Source organism: Antennarius striatus, chromosome 10 (assembly GCF_040054535.1).
Source record: "Antennarius striatus isolate MH-2024 chromosome 10, ASM4005453v1, whole genome shotgun sequence".
Taxonomy (NCBI): domain Eukaryota; kingdom Metazoa; phylum Chordata; class Actinopteri; order Lophiiformes; family Antennariidae; genus Antennarius; species Antennarius striatus.
The window spans coordinates 8,499,679-8,519,990 of NC_090785.1; the positions used below are offsets into that span (position 1 = coordinate 8,499,679).

Here is a 20,312-nt window from a genome sequence, read left to right on the forward strand (position 1 = left end):
GGGCTCGTGCCAGAGACTTTCTGTTGGCTTGTCAGCCGCACGAGACCCACGGTTCACTTCTGGAAAATGACTACGACAAGCTAGCGTCAGTTGTTAGATTTCTCACAGGTAGTGGTTCGTTCCTTGTCGCCAGGAACAGGAGACAGTTGTTAATTTCGGACAGCGACATCCGAGGACAGCTCGGAGTGAGCCTCCCTGTCGGCGGCGCCCTTTGGAACACTACAGTTGATGGTAAGCGCTGTTGTAGTGTGGGGTTAGCTTGTAGCATCATGGCTAAATTGGTTGTCAAACTCTGACCGCTGATGCTTCGAGCACTATAAGACAGGAAAACCTGTCTTGTGTGTTGATGGAGGTCGTTAAAGGTAACTTTTTATTCTCAAACAACAATTGTCTCTTTCTGTTTGAAACTCGTGATCAGATGCACAGGTCAGGGTTCAACTGCTGGATCTCCACTGACTCCCGCCTGTAGTGTGAAATCAAACCTGCTAGCTTAGATGTCATTCTCAGGAGGAGTTAGTAATCATAGGTTTGTCAGAGCTAGTTTAGCTAACACAAATCAGAACTATGCCACTTATTTTCTTTAAGTTGATTTCATGTAATGGAGATGTCATATAAGTCGTCCTAGCCATATACAGTATATCACTCAATTTATAGAAGAGCATTCAAAAGAGTGCAAAGCTACTGGAGGCAGTGTCATCAACAGTATAATAGACAGGGAAAAGAGCAAACCCACAATGTGGTGGAAAGTGGAAAAGCGTTCCTGGATCCACTCCAAAAACGTTATGATTTTATTGTTGTCACATGCCCAACCTAACAAGTTGGGCCCAACTTAGCAAGTTTTATGAAAATCTGTTTTGGTGTTCTTTTATGAGAAACTAGCCAATGCTGGTGACAACATATCCACTTTGTTGGATGTTATAAAGATACCGATGAGCTTACAACTTCTCAGTGAAATTTGTCAGTGGTGAGGAATTTCAGATGTTTAAACTCTTCTGAGTTTGCTGACACAATAAGTCAGTCAGTAAATTCACCCCATAATGAAATTCCCCACCAAAGAAGTGTCTTGGATGAGAGTAGAAACATTTTCAAACCTCAAACAAGTCCAGATTCTTCAGATTCAGCGTTTAAGGATTGACAGCCTGGTTGAATGAGGTTCTGCTGATGTTAGGTGCAATGACACAATATTAATAATTCATCTGAGTGCCGTGCTATCATCTTGAAAAATAATTATTTTTTAGAGCCTGGAAAGGCCCAATTGTGGAGCATGATGCAGGCTAATGAGAATTTTGGATTTCACTCTTATCAATATGTAACAGCGTTGTCATAATGGTAGCCTAGAGTTGAAATGGTTTGTTGATGGGACAAACTTTCTCTGGCCCCAGCGTCAAACATGAGGATTTGTTGCTTTTGTGTGCAAACATGGTTGATTTTTGATTGTTTCTTTCAAAATCAGTTTTTCTATGATATCAGCTCAGGAAATTATGACGCTAATCTTTGTTTCCCATAATAAAAGTAATTGGTACCTGTATCCTTAAACCAAGTGTACCCTGTTAATATTATTTGTTTTCCATCTGAAAAATTAGTGGACGTTTGCTTCTTAATTGCTTCCAATCTGTTCAAGCACATTTTCACATCCAACTGTAAAGTAGATTCTTATCTTGGTTTTGCTTTGGGCTTCAACTTGACTAAACCTTAACCTTAATCCTTGTTGCATCCTCGGAATGTGGCTACCATCTCAAATTGCGTTCGAACCAGCAAACTGATTTGCATGTATTTAACATCATGCATGCCAACATTCAGTGCTGGCAGATGATGAACATTCACCTGAAAAAGTGTGTTTGACTGCCTCAAGGCAAAGTTATATCCTAAGCATATACAGTGTTTAACTTGAAGATGTCCCTCAAAGTAAAATTGAATAGTTTTGTGTTATACATATTGTATACAGCATTTCAGTTCTACATCTGTAGGCTTAGTCGAGAACAGTATTTCTTTTGTGTTTGCTTTCAAGAACAGAGAAAGGCAGTGACATAACCTGCGTGCAGGATAATCTGATCAGACTGATCAGAGGTATGGCTTCAGTAGCCTTGGGGCTGGAATGAATGTTTTATCAGGTTTTTCTTCATTCCAACGTTGTTACTTTCTCAGTGTGTGTTCACTTGTTGGTATTGACACATCTATATTTACTGCTGGTAAATACAATGATTGAACTTCAACTTTAGAAGTTCCATATTATGGGACACATGTGTAGTGGCCCTCCCTGAGCCTAGCAACTCCTACTATGAGAAAAAGAAAACGGCTCCTACGTCGTCAGCTGGAAGTCAGGACCACAGATCAGTTTGGAGCAATGTAAAACAACTGCATTAGAGATGTGATGTCATGTGTTCTGTTTGTAAACAATACTGTACTTATTGTGACAGAAGTTCTACTGAATGGGGACTTATTTTAATCTTAAAGTTGAAGCAATCTTAGAAGATTGCAGACAGTCTCTGTTGAAAGCCACTGGGTCACAGCTGCTCTGTGGTGTCAACAGGTCTCTCCCAGATGGATCAAAGCCTTAGCAACAAACCCTTCAGGACAGCAGACACAGCTGGAGGCAGAAATGATTAAAACATGTGTAGATATTTACGGTATGGAACTACCTTCATATTATGTAACAGACCTTCACTTCACCTTTGTTTCCCACTGCCTGTGGCCGGGTTCTTCAGTTAAGGTCACTTGATTCTTGGACCTGTCCAATTCTGGATCTGTTGAGCACATATAGAATAAGTTAACTGATATATTGTCTCAATGTAGGCAGCCACCTCCAGCTCTAGAAGTTCCTTCTAGAACACAAACAAATTTTTTTCTCCAGGATGACTGATAGATCAGGCAAACGAGAAATCAGAAGAAACTGTCATGTGTGTATTCCTTTCCAACCCCAGTAGGCCCAGGCAGAGAGCGATGAGCTGGGCTGAGGAGGACTGGACAGTGGGACTGTCTGGACGGGTCTTGCAAAAGGTGAAGGAGCTCCAGATCCTAAAGGACCGACTGACCAGAGAGAGCAAACAGAAGCAGCTGCAGCTGGACAACATCCATGCTAGTGCTGAACAGCAGACTGTAAAGGTAAGAGTAAACTTGCTGGTTTATTTTTATTGTTTACATTGTGCTGTGTTCACACACAGAACATAACATGATTTCTTTTTTATTTACATAGTGCATGATACAGAAGCATTTATGGATTATATACGTCTGTTCACAGAAATGTAACGATTAACAAAAATAGAAATAAAGCAATTAATAAAGTTGGTGTCTTGTGTTTTTTCTATTCTTCCTTGCGTAGTATGAGGAAGTGCGTGGGGAGCTCCAGTCTTCACGGAGAGAGCTCCAGAGGGTACAAGATGAGGCCAAGGCAGCGGTGACCAGTACGGGACGTCTGACCCAGGAGCTTCGGACCAAGCAGGCCCAAATCTGCTCTTTTGAGGGCCAGCTGGATGCTGCTCACACTCTCAACAACAAGCTTATCCTGGAAATCAAAAGGTCAGCACCGGCAGAAATTATCTTATACATTTGACTTCTTTTTTAATATTTTTCGTGTTAATAATTTTTTTAAACATTCTCATTTAGGAGCTCAGAGTTTTGTCATCTGATCATTCTTGTATCTACCTGGCCCTGCTATGTTTTCTTATCCACTCTGAACCAGCTCTCTGTTTCTCCTTCATCTCTCTCTTCCTGGTGGCAGGTTGGAGGCAGAGCTGGAAAAACTCCAGAACAGTAGCCGGTCAGCAGATACTACTCTGTTTTCAACACCCTGCTGGAATACAGCCTCACCCTGGGAACACAATGGTATAGTCCAGTAACTTAATAGCTCTTAAATCCTGTGCTTACTCTCTCTGTGGATTTCTGTCTTTTCATTCGCTGTCACTCTTTTCATTTTTATTAGCTTACAGCAATGCAGCCTTAATATAATTTGAATTTTCTCATTCTAATCCAGTCTTGATGCTTGATCAGATGCTGTAAATTTAGCCTGTGGCTCAAAGGATAGAGCCATTGTCCATTAATTTGAATATCAGTACTTGAGCCCAGGCTGCATTCATCATCTCAGTGTCCTTGAGCATGATAATGAGCCTGAACCAAGATTTTCTCCCTGCGGCTGTTCATTTGGTTTGTGAGTGTTCATATGAATAAATATCGCTCCTGATGAGCTGGCGGTACCACCCTGGTATCCTCTTCCACTGCTGTATGAAGATTTGAGTGACTTGATGAATGCTAACTTGTGTTGTCAGGCTAGAAAGATGTTACATAAGTGCAGCCCTTTTACCATTTAGTCCACTGAGTAGATGGGAACATGATGTAAAAAAAACCAAAGGGCCCCATTTGACCAGAGAAGTTATATAAACACCCAGAGTTCCTGTTATCTCACAGCCCTCACTCTCAGGGGATCATTACATTTCTTTTCCTCTCTTACCAGTGAACCAGTGTTGTTTTTGCTGCTTCTTTGGTTCAGTTTTTGAAATGTCTATTAGGTGCTAATCCAAATTTATATGTTGTGCTTTTGCCCTGTAGGAAGCAGAAGGGAGGAGAGAGGACATAGAGATGAAGGACAGAGCCGAGTTCTTCACAGCCGAGTAAGTACCCATATGTGTTTATGCTGACCTATACCTGTGCCAGCCCAAATGATTGCACAGCAGATATTTTGACTTGTCACAGCAGGAAAATTCAGATGGATCTAATAATAGGGACAAGGGCAAACTTTTACGATGTGTTCCAGATATAATAACTGTCAATCATAATATCCCACAGCGATAACATGTTTCATGCAGCAGTCAGTTGTACATCTGTGTGGTTCCTGGTACAATACATGAACATGCTGTGGAACCAGTTCTTTCTATGGTTGTAAGAATTGATCTGTTTGAACAGCATTTTGTACTTTCTTCATGTGTTTTCATTAATTGTAGACAATATTTGACTTCTGTGGTTCTCAGACCAAAACCATCGTTTCCTACTGAAGAAATGAATCTTTAAAAAGAATGCAAATAGATACTTTTTTCTTAAACAACGTTCAATGTCCTCATGCAGTAACCTTGATCTTACTCGGGCATCGGTAAATTCAATGGCTACAGTACAAGACCCATGTTTTGAAGTTTTCCGACTTGGTAAATTTGATGTGCTACAATTGTATTTGTCTGTTTGACTTAAAATAAGCTCCACTGTTCTTCTTCAGGAACATGTGACTCATTCCAACAATGTGACTCAGCCATTGTTATTGTTTTTGGACAAGACTCAAGGTCTTTGTTTGGAATGTGGCTTTGTAGCTGAATTTGACATTCTCACAGCATTTGTTTATAATAAGGCAAATGAAGATCATCATCCAGCTTGTCCTTTATTTAATTTTTTATGTCTGTAAAACTGTTCTTATTAAACATCCCAGCATCCTCTTTTGTCTTTTTATCTACTCCCTCTCTTCTCTGCAGCAGCGGCTCCAGTTCTCAGATGTGGGCACACCCTCGTTACCACGACTGCAGCACAAGAGTACACCCCACCGCCATCCTTCTGACCAGTCAGACTCCTTCTCTACTCCCTCGTCTATGTTTCCATGGGAACGAGATGACTCACGACCAGCAGAGAGGAGACAGTCCCCGCCCTCTCCTCAGATGCCCTGTACTGATACAAGCAGTCAGGTCCAGACCACGCAGGGGTTTTCTGAGAAGAAGGACAACAGGACAGAGACAGATAGTGAGATATTGTTACCGTGGCATTACCCCCCCACACACACCCACACAGCGTAGCTTGTGTCCTTTATTAGTAGAGATGAATAGGTAACTGTCCAAAGAAAGGCACTCAGCTGAAATAAACTTTCTTGGTTTTGTCTAGAGCTGGTGATTGGGTTAACAGTCAGTTAATAGGTTATTTTTACGTGATAAGACAGGCCTCTGATATTTTTATATAATAATTTTGGGTGTTTTTTGTGGCTGAGATAGTTGATGTTGCAGACCGCAATAATTACCTCTCAGTACAAAGGTTTTCAGATGCTTTTAGCCAAGTCAACTTTGGTGACCAAACAATGTCAACAGGAACGTTGTTCGGGCGCCTCTGGGCCATGGCAGCAAGAACTGACACAGCTCTTCTTGACTTTGAATGAAAGGCACCAGAAAATTCTGTATATAATGACTTGTAGCTAATTTTTCTGATCAGGACAGGAGCAATGACCCATTAGTTGGGGAAAAAGTGCTTTAAATAATTTATTTGGAATCTGTTGGAATTGAGTGTGCAACCAAGTGCAATGTTACTGGCAATTGTCTATAGTTTTTTGACACCAATTTATGTATTTGGTACAGATTTGTGTGCACTTTCAAGATTTAGAGGCATTTTCAACACTGGCTATTACATAATTTCGTTGTTAGTTTGGGAGTTTATTCATATGATAATGCTAAATGTGGAAATTTCGTCATTTTATGATTCTATTTTTGCAGGAGTGGAATTGTTATTGCATTCCTGGTGTAAGCAAAAATGGTGGAATGTTATCCCTTGAGGTTTAGTGTTTAGCTTGTTTGGACTACCTCATAACTAGTGAAGCAGTGTAATCATTCTGAATCTCATGGACTTTGTATAGATACAATAACACTTGTTATATAAGTGGTAGTATCACTGGTTCAGACATAGAATCTTCTGCTGGCTCCCAGGACAGCTTAATGCAGATTGACTGTCAGTACATTTGTAGTTTGACATGACACTCCTCTTTCTCACAGCTCGGTGTGTTTGTTCAGTACAGGAAGGGGAGAGATAGAGACATGAAACAATAAACGCTTCTTTTACCTGCTGGGGCACAGAAGGGTGCGGAGTTTACATTAGATTTTTTTTTCAATTTTTAATTATGCTCTTTTCTACTGTAAATTTCAGTCACACATGTAAGTTCTATTTAGACATGCATAACAAACTTAAATCCTGATTAAAACTAAAAGAGAAATACGTAATATAACAATACAAGAGATGGTATAAACCTTACAACATATCTTTTAGTATGGTATGTTTTTTTTGTTTAGTAAAGTGAGAATCATGAGGTTATAGAGGTGAAAACTGAATTTAAAGCGACAGGAAGAGCAGATAGAATGACATACCGATCAGACAGTAAATTGATTTCCAGCCTCACATCTGCGACCACCACAGGCGACAACTGGTATAGACTGACCCCATTTGTAAAGAATAGAACTGTATGTTGCTTCTGTGAACGGCTGTAATTGGTCATTTGAAATTAAGACACTGTTGATGCTCACTTTAATAGATAAACTAGTTAAATGTTAAAAATGTTTCATTGTAATATCCCTGTTTTCATCCACCTTAATCCATTTAAATTTGAATTCATTTTCATCAATTCATCAATTTTCATCACAGGCTCTGCACCATTTCCTGTTTCCCTTTACTTAGTCCACTCTTCAGTTCTCCATTGATGGTTTCAAACTGTATTTATTTACATTTGGTTAAGGTAATTTTTTAATTGTCACAAGTGCGTGGTTGAAATTTGTTCAATTGAAATTAGCTTATCTGAGACCTTGTTTGACACCAGAAGAAGCATCTTAACCACTGTGTGTTTGTGTGTGGTCTTTCCTTCCTTCAGCATCCCTATCAGCGTCAATGAGCCGTGTGTCTACTCTGGAGGAGGACTTGCGCGTGAAGAATGAAACACTGAAGTCCATCATGAAAGAAATGGCACAAAGCAAGAAGGATCTCTCTGCCAAGGAGCTCAGCATTCAGAGAGCCCAAAACGATCTCAGCCTGGTACAAACACGCATGGCCCAAGAAAGTGAACGGGTAAAACCTCACACTAATATTACTGACACTAATATTACTGCTTTGTAAAAATAAAAACTGTGTTAGAAAACAATAGCACGCATTACATCTCGCTTCCAATTCTGGAATGATTCATAGGATGTTCTTTTTTGTCATTTTCGAAGAAGGCACAACAGCTGGACTGATTTCCGCAAAATTAGCATGCAACATGGATTAAAGCGGTTATTTGCCTCCTCATGTGCTGGAGCAAACTTGCGTATTATCTAATCAGAGGTGCTGAAAAGTTTTTCAAACTCAAGGGGGACTCCCAAAAGTTTTGTTCACAAAAATGTCCTACATGTCTCACTTATCTTAAAATAAAAAGCATTTTTTCAAATGAGGAATGGAAGTTGATGAGGTAAAACATTAGCTCATGTAGCCACTGAAGATGATGACTGCCAAAGTTGTGATTATTAAAGTGAAAATGCTTTGTGTATGTTTGATAGGCATCAGGAGCTGAACAAAGGGTGAAGCAGCTGCAGGAGGAGCTGAGGTGTCAGAGGCAAAATGCAGAGAGCAGCCGACTACAACACCAACAACGCACTAAGGAGCAGGAGAAACAACATCAGAGGGTGAGACAGGAAGAGAGGGAAAGACTGAGATACAAAGGAAGAAAAATGAAAAGCAACTAATGAAAGCATAAGAGGAATTCAGATTTTCATATTTGAATGACATATATGACATATAACTAAAGACTGTGTCTCAATTTTTGATGTTTGTTGCGTGAAGGATTTAGCAGAGCTTCAGAAGGAGAGGCAGTGTCTGGAGAGGCAACATCAACAGGAGGTGAATAAGTTAAACCAGGAGCTCCAGCAGGCTCGGATACTTCACAATACCCTGCAGGCACAGGCTGACAAGGTAAATAATCCCACAACGTCACTTAAACACACACACATGAACAAGGCTAACAAGACTTTGGTGTTTATGTTCAGTCAAATATATATGCCAATGTAATGTCTTTAAATCGGATCTGTATGAACTTTTTTTTTTTCAAAAGTATTTGTATTTTGGTTCACGTGTCTTGCCTTTTAAGCCCTTTCCTTTTTTACTTTCCTGCTTTCTGTCTCTATTTTTCCTCCTCTCTCACTGTCTCCCGTTTCTTCCTAGGACTTGTATAATTTGTACTAGAGTTCAGTAAACTTGTATCTCACTCCCTCTCTCACGCTTGCTTCTTGACCTTGTTTATTTCTCTTGCTGTCTGTTCCACTATCTTGCTTTCCGTGTTCGCGCCCACTCCCACCTGCCCTCCTCTTCGCTTCATCCTCCTCTCCTCTTGGTTTGTCCTCACTGGAAGGGTTGAGCAGCGAAGGTAATACCTGTGTGATTACGTTTCTCAGTGCAGAATGCCTTGATTTTGAAAGCATAACACCAATTTAGATATTGTGTGTGAAAAATACTCTTAAATCTTAGTAAGAGAAGCAGAAGTCATGACTGCAGGATCAGTGTGAATCTAGATGGAGGATTTATATGAAGTCATGTTGGTTTACACGAATGTACAGGAATGTGGTTCTTTTTGTGTATTTAATTCACATGAAATAATCCTGAGGCATGTATTTTTAATCAGTAGAGTAAAACAAATCATAATCTTAGCACAAAAGTTTAACTTGGTATGAACTCCCAGGCTTTTTGTCATGGTGTAAAAATTAACAAAGAGCATTTATTCTGTTCACAATGTCCCTTTTTGTAAACGCTTCATAAATGAAACAGATTGTATCACATTTTCTCTGATAAGGCTGCAGAGAACAAACATTACAGGCATAGTGGAACTGGATTGAATCAGATGAATAATCACACACATGAATGCTTATAGTGCATGCTGTTATGACATTGTACTCAGGATGAACATTGGTAACACATCCCATGAAGTTATTATTATTATGATTATTATTATTATTATTACTAATGATTTGGAGGAGAATGTTAACTTGAAATTCTGTTCATTTTGGTATCTAAATAAAAATCAGCTGTGATACATGGATTCTATAAATTCATGAAAATACCTGACATGTTTTCAGCATGAAACATGACACGTGGATTATTATAGATGTATAAATATGAGCTGATGATGCAGCACCTTATCACACTGAATGGTTTAGTATGGAATACCATGTTTCTTTACTATTTACTTCATGGGATTTTTGTATTTATGATTTATTATATAACAGTCAACAAGTTTAAAAGAGAACATCTGAAGGACCTCTGAACTCACAAATCAGGCATACCTGTGTTTTATTGTATGTCAGAAGGCTTTGCGTCTTCTTAAATGCAGTTGTAAAGCTTCACAGACTAATCCACTACACGTGCTCCCATAATGCATTATTGATTCCTCATAGAAAATGTTACTAGAACACTTAAATCAATTTTCCCATGCTAGTGGAGCAACCAGTAAGAATACTCCTGCTGTAACAGAAATCATACTGGTGATTTAAGTTGCATGTAGTCGTGATTCATGATTGTGGTAATAAGTGAAAGGACGTAATTAAAAACAAATCCCTGCGATCCTCCAGTGGTAATCAACTACTGCACTAAGTGAGAACACTGCTTTTGACATTAAAGACTTTCATGATGTGTAAAGTATAATAGAAAGAGCCTGCATTAATGCTAATGCTTGCTATTGATCACTGATTGCTCTCCTGCTTTCCTCCACTGGTCCTGATGTCTGCAACTGAACAGACTTTCATTTCCTCTTGGTTGTTCTTAACTCTTCCCCTAATATTTTTTATGTTCTTCTAATTTTGCCTGATTTCAGTTTTTGTATATTCAAGCAACCACTGACTTGTGGTGTTTTCTTATCAGTTGTCTCTGCAGAAGCAGGCGTTGGAGAAAGATTTGGACACCCTTAAAGAGAAACTGAAGTGGACAGAGGGACAGCTGCAAGACAGCCAGAAGAAAGAGGCACAGACACAAGCCAAGCTGACGGTAACACACACACACACACACACACACACACACACACATGGTCCTGACTATAGTGAGTCAGGGTTTGAATTATTGATTAGCTGCACAGCGGATATATAGTTCACCCTCTAAATCTTTAAATGTATTGATTTGCCATATGTCAGTCTTAGCCTGTTCTTATCCTGTAATATGTTGAACTGGAAGTAGATTCTGGGTTTTTGTTTCTGTTTGGTAGTTTGTTTGTGTTGTGTAACGTGATTACATGTGGCGCTCAATGCAGAGCTCTTGCACGCAGGTTATGTGCCATAAATGCAAACACTAACATAAAAGGTTTACAACAGGTTTATACTTAATATTCGTTTGTAGTTATTCATGGGTTGGTGGGTAAAACTGACCACTGAAAAAGACGTCTTATTTAATCGACTGGTCGAACATGGACCGCACATCAGTCCACTTTATTTTGCTTTCAGTAGATAAACACCTAGAGCTTTGTTCCTCTGTTCCGGATTCAGGCAACCTCCTCATTTGTGTTTTTTATCCTTGCATTAGGAGGCAGCTCGGGAGGCGGAGCAGTTGGCTGTTTGTTTGGACCAGAGCAGGAAGAAGGAGAGTGCTCTGGAGAAGGAGGGGAGGAGACTGGCTGACGAGCTAGCTGACGCCCTTCGTCTTGTCAAGGAGCTGCAGGGTGAGGAGCAAGCTGCGGAGGCAGATGGGAACGGAGTTGATACATGAAGGTTATCAGCTATGATATGCAGAATGTTTTTGAACTGGACGTTTTGAAGTGAGATTTGTTTCTCGCCAGCTAGAGGTTAGATTGAGGTAGAGGTAAAGAAGAAGTATAGAACTCAGAGTTGCATATTATATCTTCTTGTCGAAAAGTTTATTTGTTTAAAAAAAGTTGACATCATTTTTTTAAAAATGTAGTGCCTAATATTATTTAAGAATATGATTCTTAAGAAGTTTTAGTGCTTGTCACTCTGCAAAGCTGATTTCAGGGGTATCCTTTTTTCCCACTGTTGCCTCCTGCTGGTCAGAACAACACCATCCACTTTCTCAGAAGAAAAAAGGCTTGTTTGTGAAGTTAAAATAATTCTTTTATTGTTTAAAAAAAGCTGAAAAAACATTCTCGGAATGTTATAGAAAGCTTCATAAAAAGCAACAGAGGTGCGTCCTTACCCACACTCTGAAATTAGTTTCTTCCGTGGCAGATGAGTAATCCTTCCATTTTAAATTGAATCAATTTTGTTTAATTCCATTAACAGACAGACAATCCAGCTGACAAACATAGAGATGCAGGTGTAAACCTCCTTGGTTGAGGTAACTTCCATCATTGCATATTAGCTCACTAAAAGAGACAAGATGTTATTAATTTACTGCTTTCCTCCCAATTTAGGAAGTTCCTCTCATTGCATGTATGCTCTTTACAATGCAACTTACTCTGGCTTTTGTGTTGCTTTCTACTTCTCTAGAGAAACTCGCTGCCCCTCCAGTTCTTTTAAATCCTGCTCCGTTTTGCCCTGTTGGACAGAGTTTCTCCCCTCAACCTTCTTACTCTCTCAATCCTCGTACGTCAACTCACATCAGGTCCACTGCTGCCCACCTGCCTGACCAGAAAAGGGAAGAGAATGTGGATAAGAGAAGGGTTGCATCTTATCCCTCTGAAAGAGAGCCAGGAGAAGGCATTGACTCCGAACAAATTATCTCTCCAGACTCTGAGGGTTTACAAAGAGAAGGACACAAAAGAAAAGTTAAAGAGGAGAATAAGAGTAAAAACGTCACCTCGGTGACAAACTCCACATTTGACCAGGAGCTCTCTACTTCCTGTCATTCTGGTGATACACCAACCAACTTTTCTACAGATAGTGATTGTAGTACTTTGACACTTTCTGCTGAAAAGGAATCTTCTCTCAAGACGGAGCAAGACAAAACTTTTAAAGACCTCAGAGGGGAGAATGAAACACTACGTTCAGAACTACACGACACACGGGAAGAACTGCAGAAACGGCTTGATGACCTGGAAGCACAACGACGGGCCGAAGCAGAAGCCAGGACCCGGCTCAAACAGCTCAGCCGCAAGCGTGCCAGCCAGTCGGTGGAGAAGGAGGAGCAGGAGAAGGAATGGAGGGCACAGTTGGAGAAGGAAAAGGCAGAGACAGAGAAGCTGAGGAAAGCCATGGCTGCTTTGGAGACACAGTTGAAGAGAGGAAAGGAGGAGAGAGAAAAGAATGACAGACTGGAACTGGAGGAGGAGAAAACCAAAGTGCTAGAGGACCGGGAGAGTGAAATGATAGAACTTAATTTCCAGCTAAAGAAACAGTTAACAGAGGTGAAATCCCAGCTGGCTTTAGAACGGGAAGAGCGAAAGATGGAGGAAGAGGAGAGGAACCTTGTAACAAACACAGGAAATAATTTAAAGAAGGAGATGAGTATCAAACTGCAAGAACTTGAAGATGAATTGGAATTACTAAAGATTAATAGAAAAAAATCATCAGAAGAGGAAAAACTGTCACTTGCCAGCAGCCCTCTAACATACCTAACCCTCAACTCTAACATTGCATGTTACGACAAGAGCCTCCTCCCTTCGCCAGAGCAGCATTTCCTTTTGTGTGAGTCCAGTAACCAACGCAACACGCTTGAATCTCAGAAAACATCAGCTCTCATCCACGAAGAGGAGGCAGTGATAGAACATGAATTCTCACCTCATGTGGCCTCTGACCATGAAGACACCACAGAAAACTATCAGGTCGGTTCTTCACTGTCAGAAAAAAGACTTTCTGGGGTCCAGGAGGACGAGCCTGCTTCCTCAGACATGAAGAAAGAATTGAAGCGGCTTCAAAAAGAGAAACTAAAGGAGGCCAAACGTGCTAACCAGTACCAAGTCAAACTAGAAGCCCTGCAGAGCCAGGTAGATGATGGTTGACGTACAGATTAGAACACTATATTGTCCACATATTAATACTCTCCACACTGTCTCTATTCTGACTTTACACCTTTGATTTCTGTTTCAGGTGACACTTCAGACCCAACAGTTAACCCAAGCCTTTGAAAAGCAGAGCCAGCACATCTCTGGCCTTCTGGCTGAGCTGCAAGCAAAGGAGAGCGCTCTTCTCAGCCAAGGAGAGGAACTGCAGCGTTACAAGCACAAGCTGGATGCATCGAAGGACCAGAAAGACAGGGATGAGAAGAAAAAAGTAGAGCAGAGGACGGTTCAAGGGAGAGAGAATGGACAACAAAAAGAAAACGCACCAAAAGAGAGGTTAAGAGAGATGACTGGCCTTCAACCAGACCAAGACAAGAACTGTGTAATCCCATTCCTCAATGTAAACCCACCAGCAGCCAGTGACTGTGCTGAACAGAGAGATGTGAGTCAACCAGAGAGTGTGACATCTGATTCTGAAAGATCAACACATACTCATGCTGTTGAGGCACTTTGTTCAGGCAAACAGTATCCAGACTCTTTTGACTCAGACAGGACTCAGACTCACCGTGACACAAGAGACATTGAGTGCATTCAGGATGGAGAAAAGAGACAAGATGTAGCAGGGCCTGCAGAACTGCAGGCCCTCCAACAAGAGAATCAGCTGCTGAAACAAAGAATTTTGGATTTGAGTGTCTCAAACGTCAGTGGCCCAGCTTTACAAACTGATAATGAAAATCCAGAAGTCAAGCAAAGTGAAAACACAGGAAATGTTTGTCTGCCCTGCATAGTAGAACCAAGGTCGTCTCACACTCCATGTGCAGTTCGCAAAGAGAGCGAAGGAGGAGATTTAGAAAGGGAAGATAGGAGCGCTGAGGAGGAGCACAGAGCAGCTTCACTTCAGGTCAATCGTCTACAACAACAGGTAGTGACTGTGTACCGCCTCTTTATACCACAGCAATGATGTGACATGTCCTTATGAAGAAAAGTGACAAACTTGGCAAGAAATTTAAGTGTATAGTAAAACTACTGTACATGTAGTCTACAGAGGAACTGAATTCATATCCTACCTTTGAATTGAATAAATGTATAGTATGTTACTAAGGAGAAGCAGTTCAAGCAAATGTTGCACAGTGTAAAACACTTGTTTGAGTGAGTGTTTAAGTGTAAACACAGGCTTGTTTATGTCCTTTCGATAGCTTTATTTGGAAGCTGTTTGATTTAATCTGCACTTCCTTTTGTTTCCAGGTGGTGGAGCTGCAGATGAAGATTCAGGCACTCTCAGAGGAGACCGAGCAACAGGCTATGGAGCTCACTGTCTGGAGACTCTCCTCTGGACCGGCTCCAACATTTGACCTTCCCAACACAGACATTCAGTCTGAGAGTCAGAATCGGTTGCAGACTGATGAGACGACCCACATCCTGCCAGGAAAGCAAAGCCCGGCTCTTTCTCCAACTGTTCAAGCCCAGTTTCAGAAACCTTATCCGGGTGTTAAGGAGAGCTCTGGTGGTGTGACAATCATCAGAGAAGATGAGTTACTCCTGTCCTGCTCATCCAGTAAACTGCAGGGACACATGTTGTTGTCCAGGTAACACAACTACACCAGTAAGAATTTACATTAAAGGCAATGTAAGATGATAATGCAGTTTTGAATTAACTTTTATTTTACCTGGTTTCACTACAAGACTGCAGCACAGCAACCTCCCTGAATCTAAGAATCTCCATCCTTCTAAAAAGACTTCAACACTTCAGAAATACAATCAGGATCCTGCCAATATTGACAAGGTGACATTATATTTACAAACTGTCCACCATGTCTGTCAATCTGCTTGCCCCAGTTTCCTGAAGGAATCTGGTACAACTTGTCCTTTTTAGCAGACATTCATGTTGTTACCCAGTGCACAAGGATTACAAAACTCGGTCAGATACTGAATTGGTGACACTGGTCTTTTTTCCTATTGAAAGCTCATGTGCTGCTGGTGTGAAGTATTCACAGTTAGATCTTGAGTTACTGAGCACCTAAAGTTTATTGGGTTCGTTAGGATTGTTTGATTATTCAGTAAATTGTTAGTGCATCACATGATGAATAACTAGCTTGATGAATGTGGCCCGACAGGATATAAAAGTTAAAAAAAAGAAAAAAAAAGATTGCATATAAATGTGAGACACTAACTTTATGTGAGATGTGTGACCACTACATGTGTTACTGACTCTTTATGTTGCGGTGTTGTGGAATATTTGTGTTGAAATCACACAGAAGTTTTAAGAACTAATTGTATATTTCTGTTTAGGCTAAATTTTTACCAGGTTTGTAATTTGCCAGTTTTCTAATTCTTAAAATTTTTGGGTCATGCGATAAAACCAGTCTCATGAAATTATTAGATATAGTAGTTCGTATAGATTGTAAAAAAGTGTTCTGTTTGTATTAAAAGTAAAACCTGTTGGAAGTATTTTACTCAGTACAGACCAGAACGTTTTGTTTCTTCATATGAAGAATGAAGTTTTACATTTTTTCTCTTGACTCAGGACTCTGAAAAGGAAAACCAGTTGATCAATTTCTCACACCCTTCAAAGAGCTGTCAATCACAGCTTAAACAGAAGAAAGACGCTGAAGTAATCCAGACCTCAACTGAGAAGACGTGTCAACAACATGTCAGCAAAGATTCCCACACTGCCTCAGGAGCAAAGCAGACCAAAGCATCCAAGTGTCACCTGGGAAATCCTGAGGGCAAATCAGACGTCTCCAGGCAAATAAACGCAAGCAGGGGTTCCTCAGGCCGAGACATCAGGACAGAAATGAAAAGTGTCAACAGTCAAACGGAGGAAAGTTTTTATCCTGGCAGTGCTCCACAAGAATCAATCCGATTCAGCTGTGCATCCACACAGACTGAGGAGGTGGAAGATGAAGAAGAGCCAATGGAATCTCCTACCGCTTCTCTTCCTTCGTCTGAGTTGGGGGACACAGAGTTGTTTTCAGGGGTCTTTCCCATCCCAGCCGACCCAGCCAGCCTGGCCGAGAGGATCCGTCGTAACAGGACCCAGCTGTCAGCCGCCTTCGACGACACAGAGTATGAACCCTACGGACTGCCAGAGGTCGTCATGAAAGGTAATTTCATTGGCTGTGAGTTTGTGGGCTGAACACAAAGAAAATGGCCCCAAACATAAAACATAAAAATCTCATTAATATACAGTCAATACCAAATTTACATGTGGTTGTGTTTAGTTTACATTACATTTTTTGTGAAAAGAAGCAGTATACCTACAGGTTTGACCTCCAGTTGATTAAAATGTATGAAAATATTTTTCCATAATGTTATGAAACAACATTTTATTTTTTGGTAGATAGGTGGTTTCTTCCTTTTTCCCAGGCGAGTTGTTATATTTTTAAGCAAAGGTTTTCCTAGTCCTGTCTCAATACTGGATCCATTATGTGATCTAATATCCAACAGAATCTGAATGTGTGTCTAACGACAGAATTGGCTTCAAGATTAAAATTAGTTAAACATAATGACAGATGGATATCCTGTCTGGCAAATGAGCAGACATTTATTATGAGTTTATCTTATAATCCTCAGTAACGTTTGCCCTGCTGTGAAAACCAAGAATTTAAAAAGGTTAGTTAGGGTCAAAGGTCAGTAAAAGCTGTAAGACATATCTTCACTTGTGCTCCTAGATACTAGCACGGTACCATGACCACTGTAATTTAAAAGTTCAGACTGCCCAAAGAAATGTTGGGTTAAAAACTGATTCTCCATCACTATTCCAGATCTACCTGTTTTTTGTTCCTGTTGCCCTAGTGCCCCCCCTTATTCCTTTGTCTCCCTCTCTTCCTGTCCTGCAGGTTTTGCAGACATCCCCAGCGGTCCGTCGTGTCCTTACATTGTAAGAAGAGGTCTGTTAGGGACGGCCGTCGGGCCTGTCACTCAGAAGAACCAAGAGCAGGAGGAGACGGATTAAAACACAGTGACAGGTAAACTCCAGAGTCTGACCCTCTAGTTTCGGCTCCGTTTTAGATTCACTTTGAAAGCTATAATTTATGGACACGACAAACCTTTAACTGTAACTAGTTCACTTCTTTACTTGTTTTCAGTTCCACGTGATGTTTGTGACACACATTATGGAACATTTGAAGTTTCACAGAATAAATAGTCAGTATTTAATAAAACAGATTTCTACATTAATCATTAGTTGTGTCCCTATTGCCATTTTTTTAATCAAGTTGAATCAGTTTCTCAAGTAAGAGCAGACTTGTAGTCGGTTATTTGTCCATTCATTCATTTATTTTTTTGAAGATGAGGTGATCGTAAATTAATTGTGAATAAAATTAGTATTATGAAATTATTATTTATTTTTCCTAGGATAAATGAAGATTTTGTCTAAAATGCGTGATTAAATTCCTCTTCCTTTTTGTTGTGTTTTCACCCTTGTTGTCTACAGATGTGATGGAAAGAACTAATCACTGAAAATGGACACTGGCATCTAAAAAGGGACCTCCAGTCACCAGAGACCTGCAGCCCTCTGGATGAATGCAGGACCGCTTCCAAAGCAGTGCGATCACACATGGACATCTTCTTTGAATGATCGCTTCCACTGTGTACATAAATAGTCTGAATGATCACCAGCTCATCCCCTAATTGCTGTGTGGAGGCTCTCCATCACAGTCATGCCTCTTCCACCCCACTTCTATTTATTTATAGGTGAAGTAGGGATTTAGCTTGTTGCCGTTAGCAGCTACTTTTCCAAAGAGACCTTTTAGTTTTATATTTCAGAGTTAACTTATGGGGTCAGCCTTCTTTGAGTGAATTAGTTGTTGATGCTTATCAAATGCTCATAAAGATATTTGTTTTCCAAAAAGGTAAAGCAGAGAGGCCTTTTGTGAAAATATGACACTGTATGTTCTTTTTTCTGTTTAATTCTTAATTTAGGTTATTTATACTCACTGAAATGTGTTTTAGGAGACGCCATGCGTTTACAAAAATATTCATGAGTGAGTGTGTGAGAGATGTTAGCTGTGAATATGAACATGTGTGTCCTCATTTTGATGTCAGTGTTTGTATATGTGCATGTGTGTGTATGTGTGTGTGGGTGAGAGAGAGAGAGGAGGGGGCTGAGCAAGTCTATGACTCAGACTAACCTGCTTTGGTTTCCCCTCCATGTATGGTGATACACACTGTGCTTCTTTCTCCCTCGGCTGCTTTGCTTCTCTTTGTTAACACTCACAAACACTCAGTGGTCAGCGCTGTAATGAATTTACCAAAAACATTTGGAGCTTTATTTTACCAGCTGAGCACATGGATTCATTCAGTTCGCTTATATTTATGAGATGTATTTTTTTGGTTTTTGCACAAATGTTACTGTAGATTTTGTAGACATGATTGGAGTTGATGTGCCAGTTTTAATTTCTTCTGCGATGGAGGATGTCCCCACTTTTCTAGTTTATTATACCTGACTACTTAAAGGACATTTTCATATATTTTCTATCCTGAAGTAGATGCATACACAACTACAGATCCCATCCCTGCATGTACACACCTAACTCCTCTCTTGGCGATGTAGTGACGATGCATCCCAAACCATTTAGGGGGTTAAATTAAAGTGACTAGTGCAACATAGCTAATAAGCTAATGCGGTTTCATTCAGCTTTAGTGGGTGAAGGTCAGATTTTACTTTCCACACACTGTCTTGGGCTCCAGCAGTGAATCCACTGCTTTGGCAGTGCTTGTGAAATTAATAATGATAAACAGGTGAGATCAGCCTCTGTAAGATAAATAACCTGATTGCTTTCCACATCTACATTCTCCATAGACGGTCTTTATAGGATACAGTTACACTAGACAATCCTGCTTCTTTTGAGGAATAGCAAAAGAAACTGAATTTTATTCTAGCTAGAATAACTTTCAGAACACCTGCTTGTGTTGATGAATGTCTTCAGCTCATATTAGCTTTAAAAACAGGATAGTGGGTTTTGTCCCCCATTAATTATCATGAAATCACTTAGAAAAATGTTTTGGTGAACTGCATGGAACCGTTAAAGAGACCGAGTGATTGTTTCACTTTACATTTGGACATGTGAGCATGTGAAGGTATCCTTTGAGTTAGTTCCACACATATTGGTGTGAACAGCGTGGGATGCTTTGTTATCTTTTATTTAATGTTTGCTTTTTGCTTACCGTTGACTCGTCGCCTCTCAGCCTCGGTGTGTTGATGTGTTCAGGACAGTATGGACTATTCCTGCCTGATTCAGTACCATTGCCATCCATTTGCCATGTCTACACACACCCACACACTTCTCCTCCCAGACAGTTGCCTTAATATCTCTGGGATCTGTAGTTCTCTGGCAGTGGGTCATGATTGCTGGGTTCACTGTGTGTTTGTTGCCTTCTTATGGACAATTTGATATGCCTGGATCGGTATTGTTAGTGGCTAAAATAAAACCTCTTATTTTAACTGTTGTCTCATGGATTCATTCATCTTAGAGATCTGCGAGTTGTAGAGTTAATAAAATGTTATCAGTCTGAGCTGTATAGGAGTTTATTACTGATAGAATAATAATAACTAACAATAATAAACCCTTCGTCCATTGTAGGGGAAGTTATTTTTCCATTCTAGTAATGATCACACGTGTATATATCAGTACAGGCCCTTAACACACACACACACACATGCATACATACACAGACATACGCACAAGGG

At 40.3% G+C, this 20,312-nt stretch overlaps 1 protein-coding gene across 2 annotated transcripts; it reads left to right on the top strand.

Moving 5' to 3' along the window:
* The first annotated feature begins 42 nt into the window (after positions 1-42).
* On the top strand, positions 43-20,066 carry si:dkeyp-115e12.6 (centromere protein F). 2 transcript variants are annotated; one of them, XM_068325918.1, is made up of 18 exons: positions 43-231; positions 2,922-3,102; positions 3,320-3,516; positions 3,719-3,822; positions 4,543-4,604; positions 5,451-5,712; positions 7,592-7,785; positions 8,250-8,375; positions 8,533-8,661; positions 10,600-10,722; positions 11,251-11,386; positions 12,171-13,606; positions 13,710-14,543; positions 14,867-15,207; positions 15,305-15,404; positions 16,146-16,725; positions 17,461-17,589; positions 18,057-20,066. In XM_068325918.1, the coding sequence occupies exons 2-17, from the start codon at positions 2,941-2,943 to the stop codon at positions 17,574-17,576; spliced, it is 4,902 nt and encodes a 1,633-aa protein (XP_068182019.1). In that variant the 5' UTR covers positions 43-231; positions 2,922-2,940; the 3' UTR covers positions 17,577-17,589; positions 18,057-20,066. The 2 variants fall into 2 exon arrangements, with proteins under 2 accessions (XP_068182019.1, XP_068182020.1); XM_068325919.1 differs by having other exon boundaries at positions 5,454-5,712.
* The last annotated feature ends 246 nt before the right edge of the window (positions 20,067-20,312 follow it).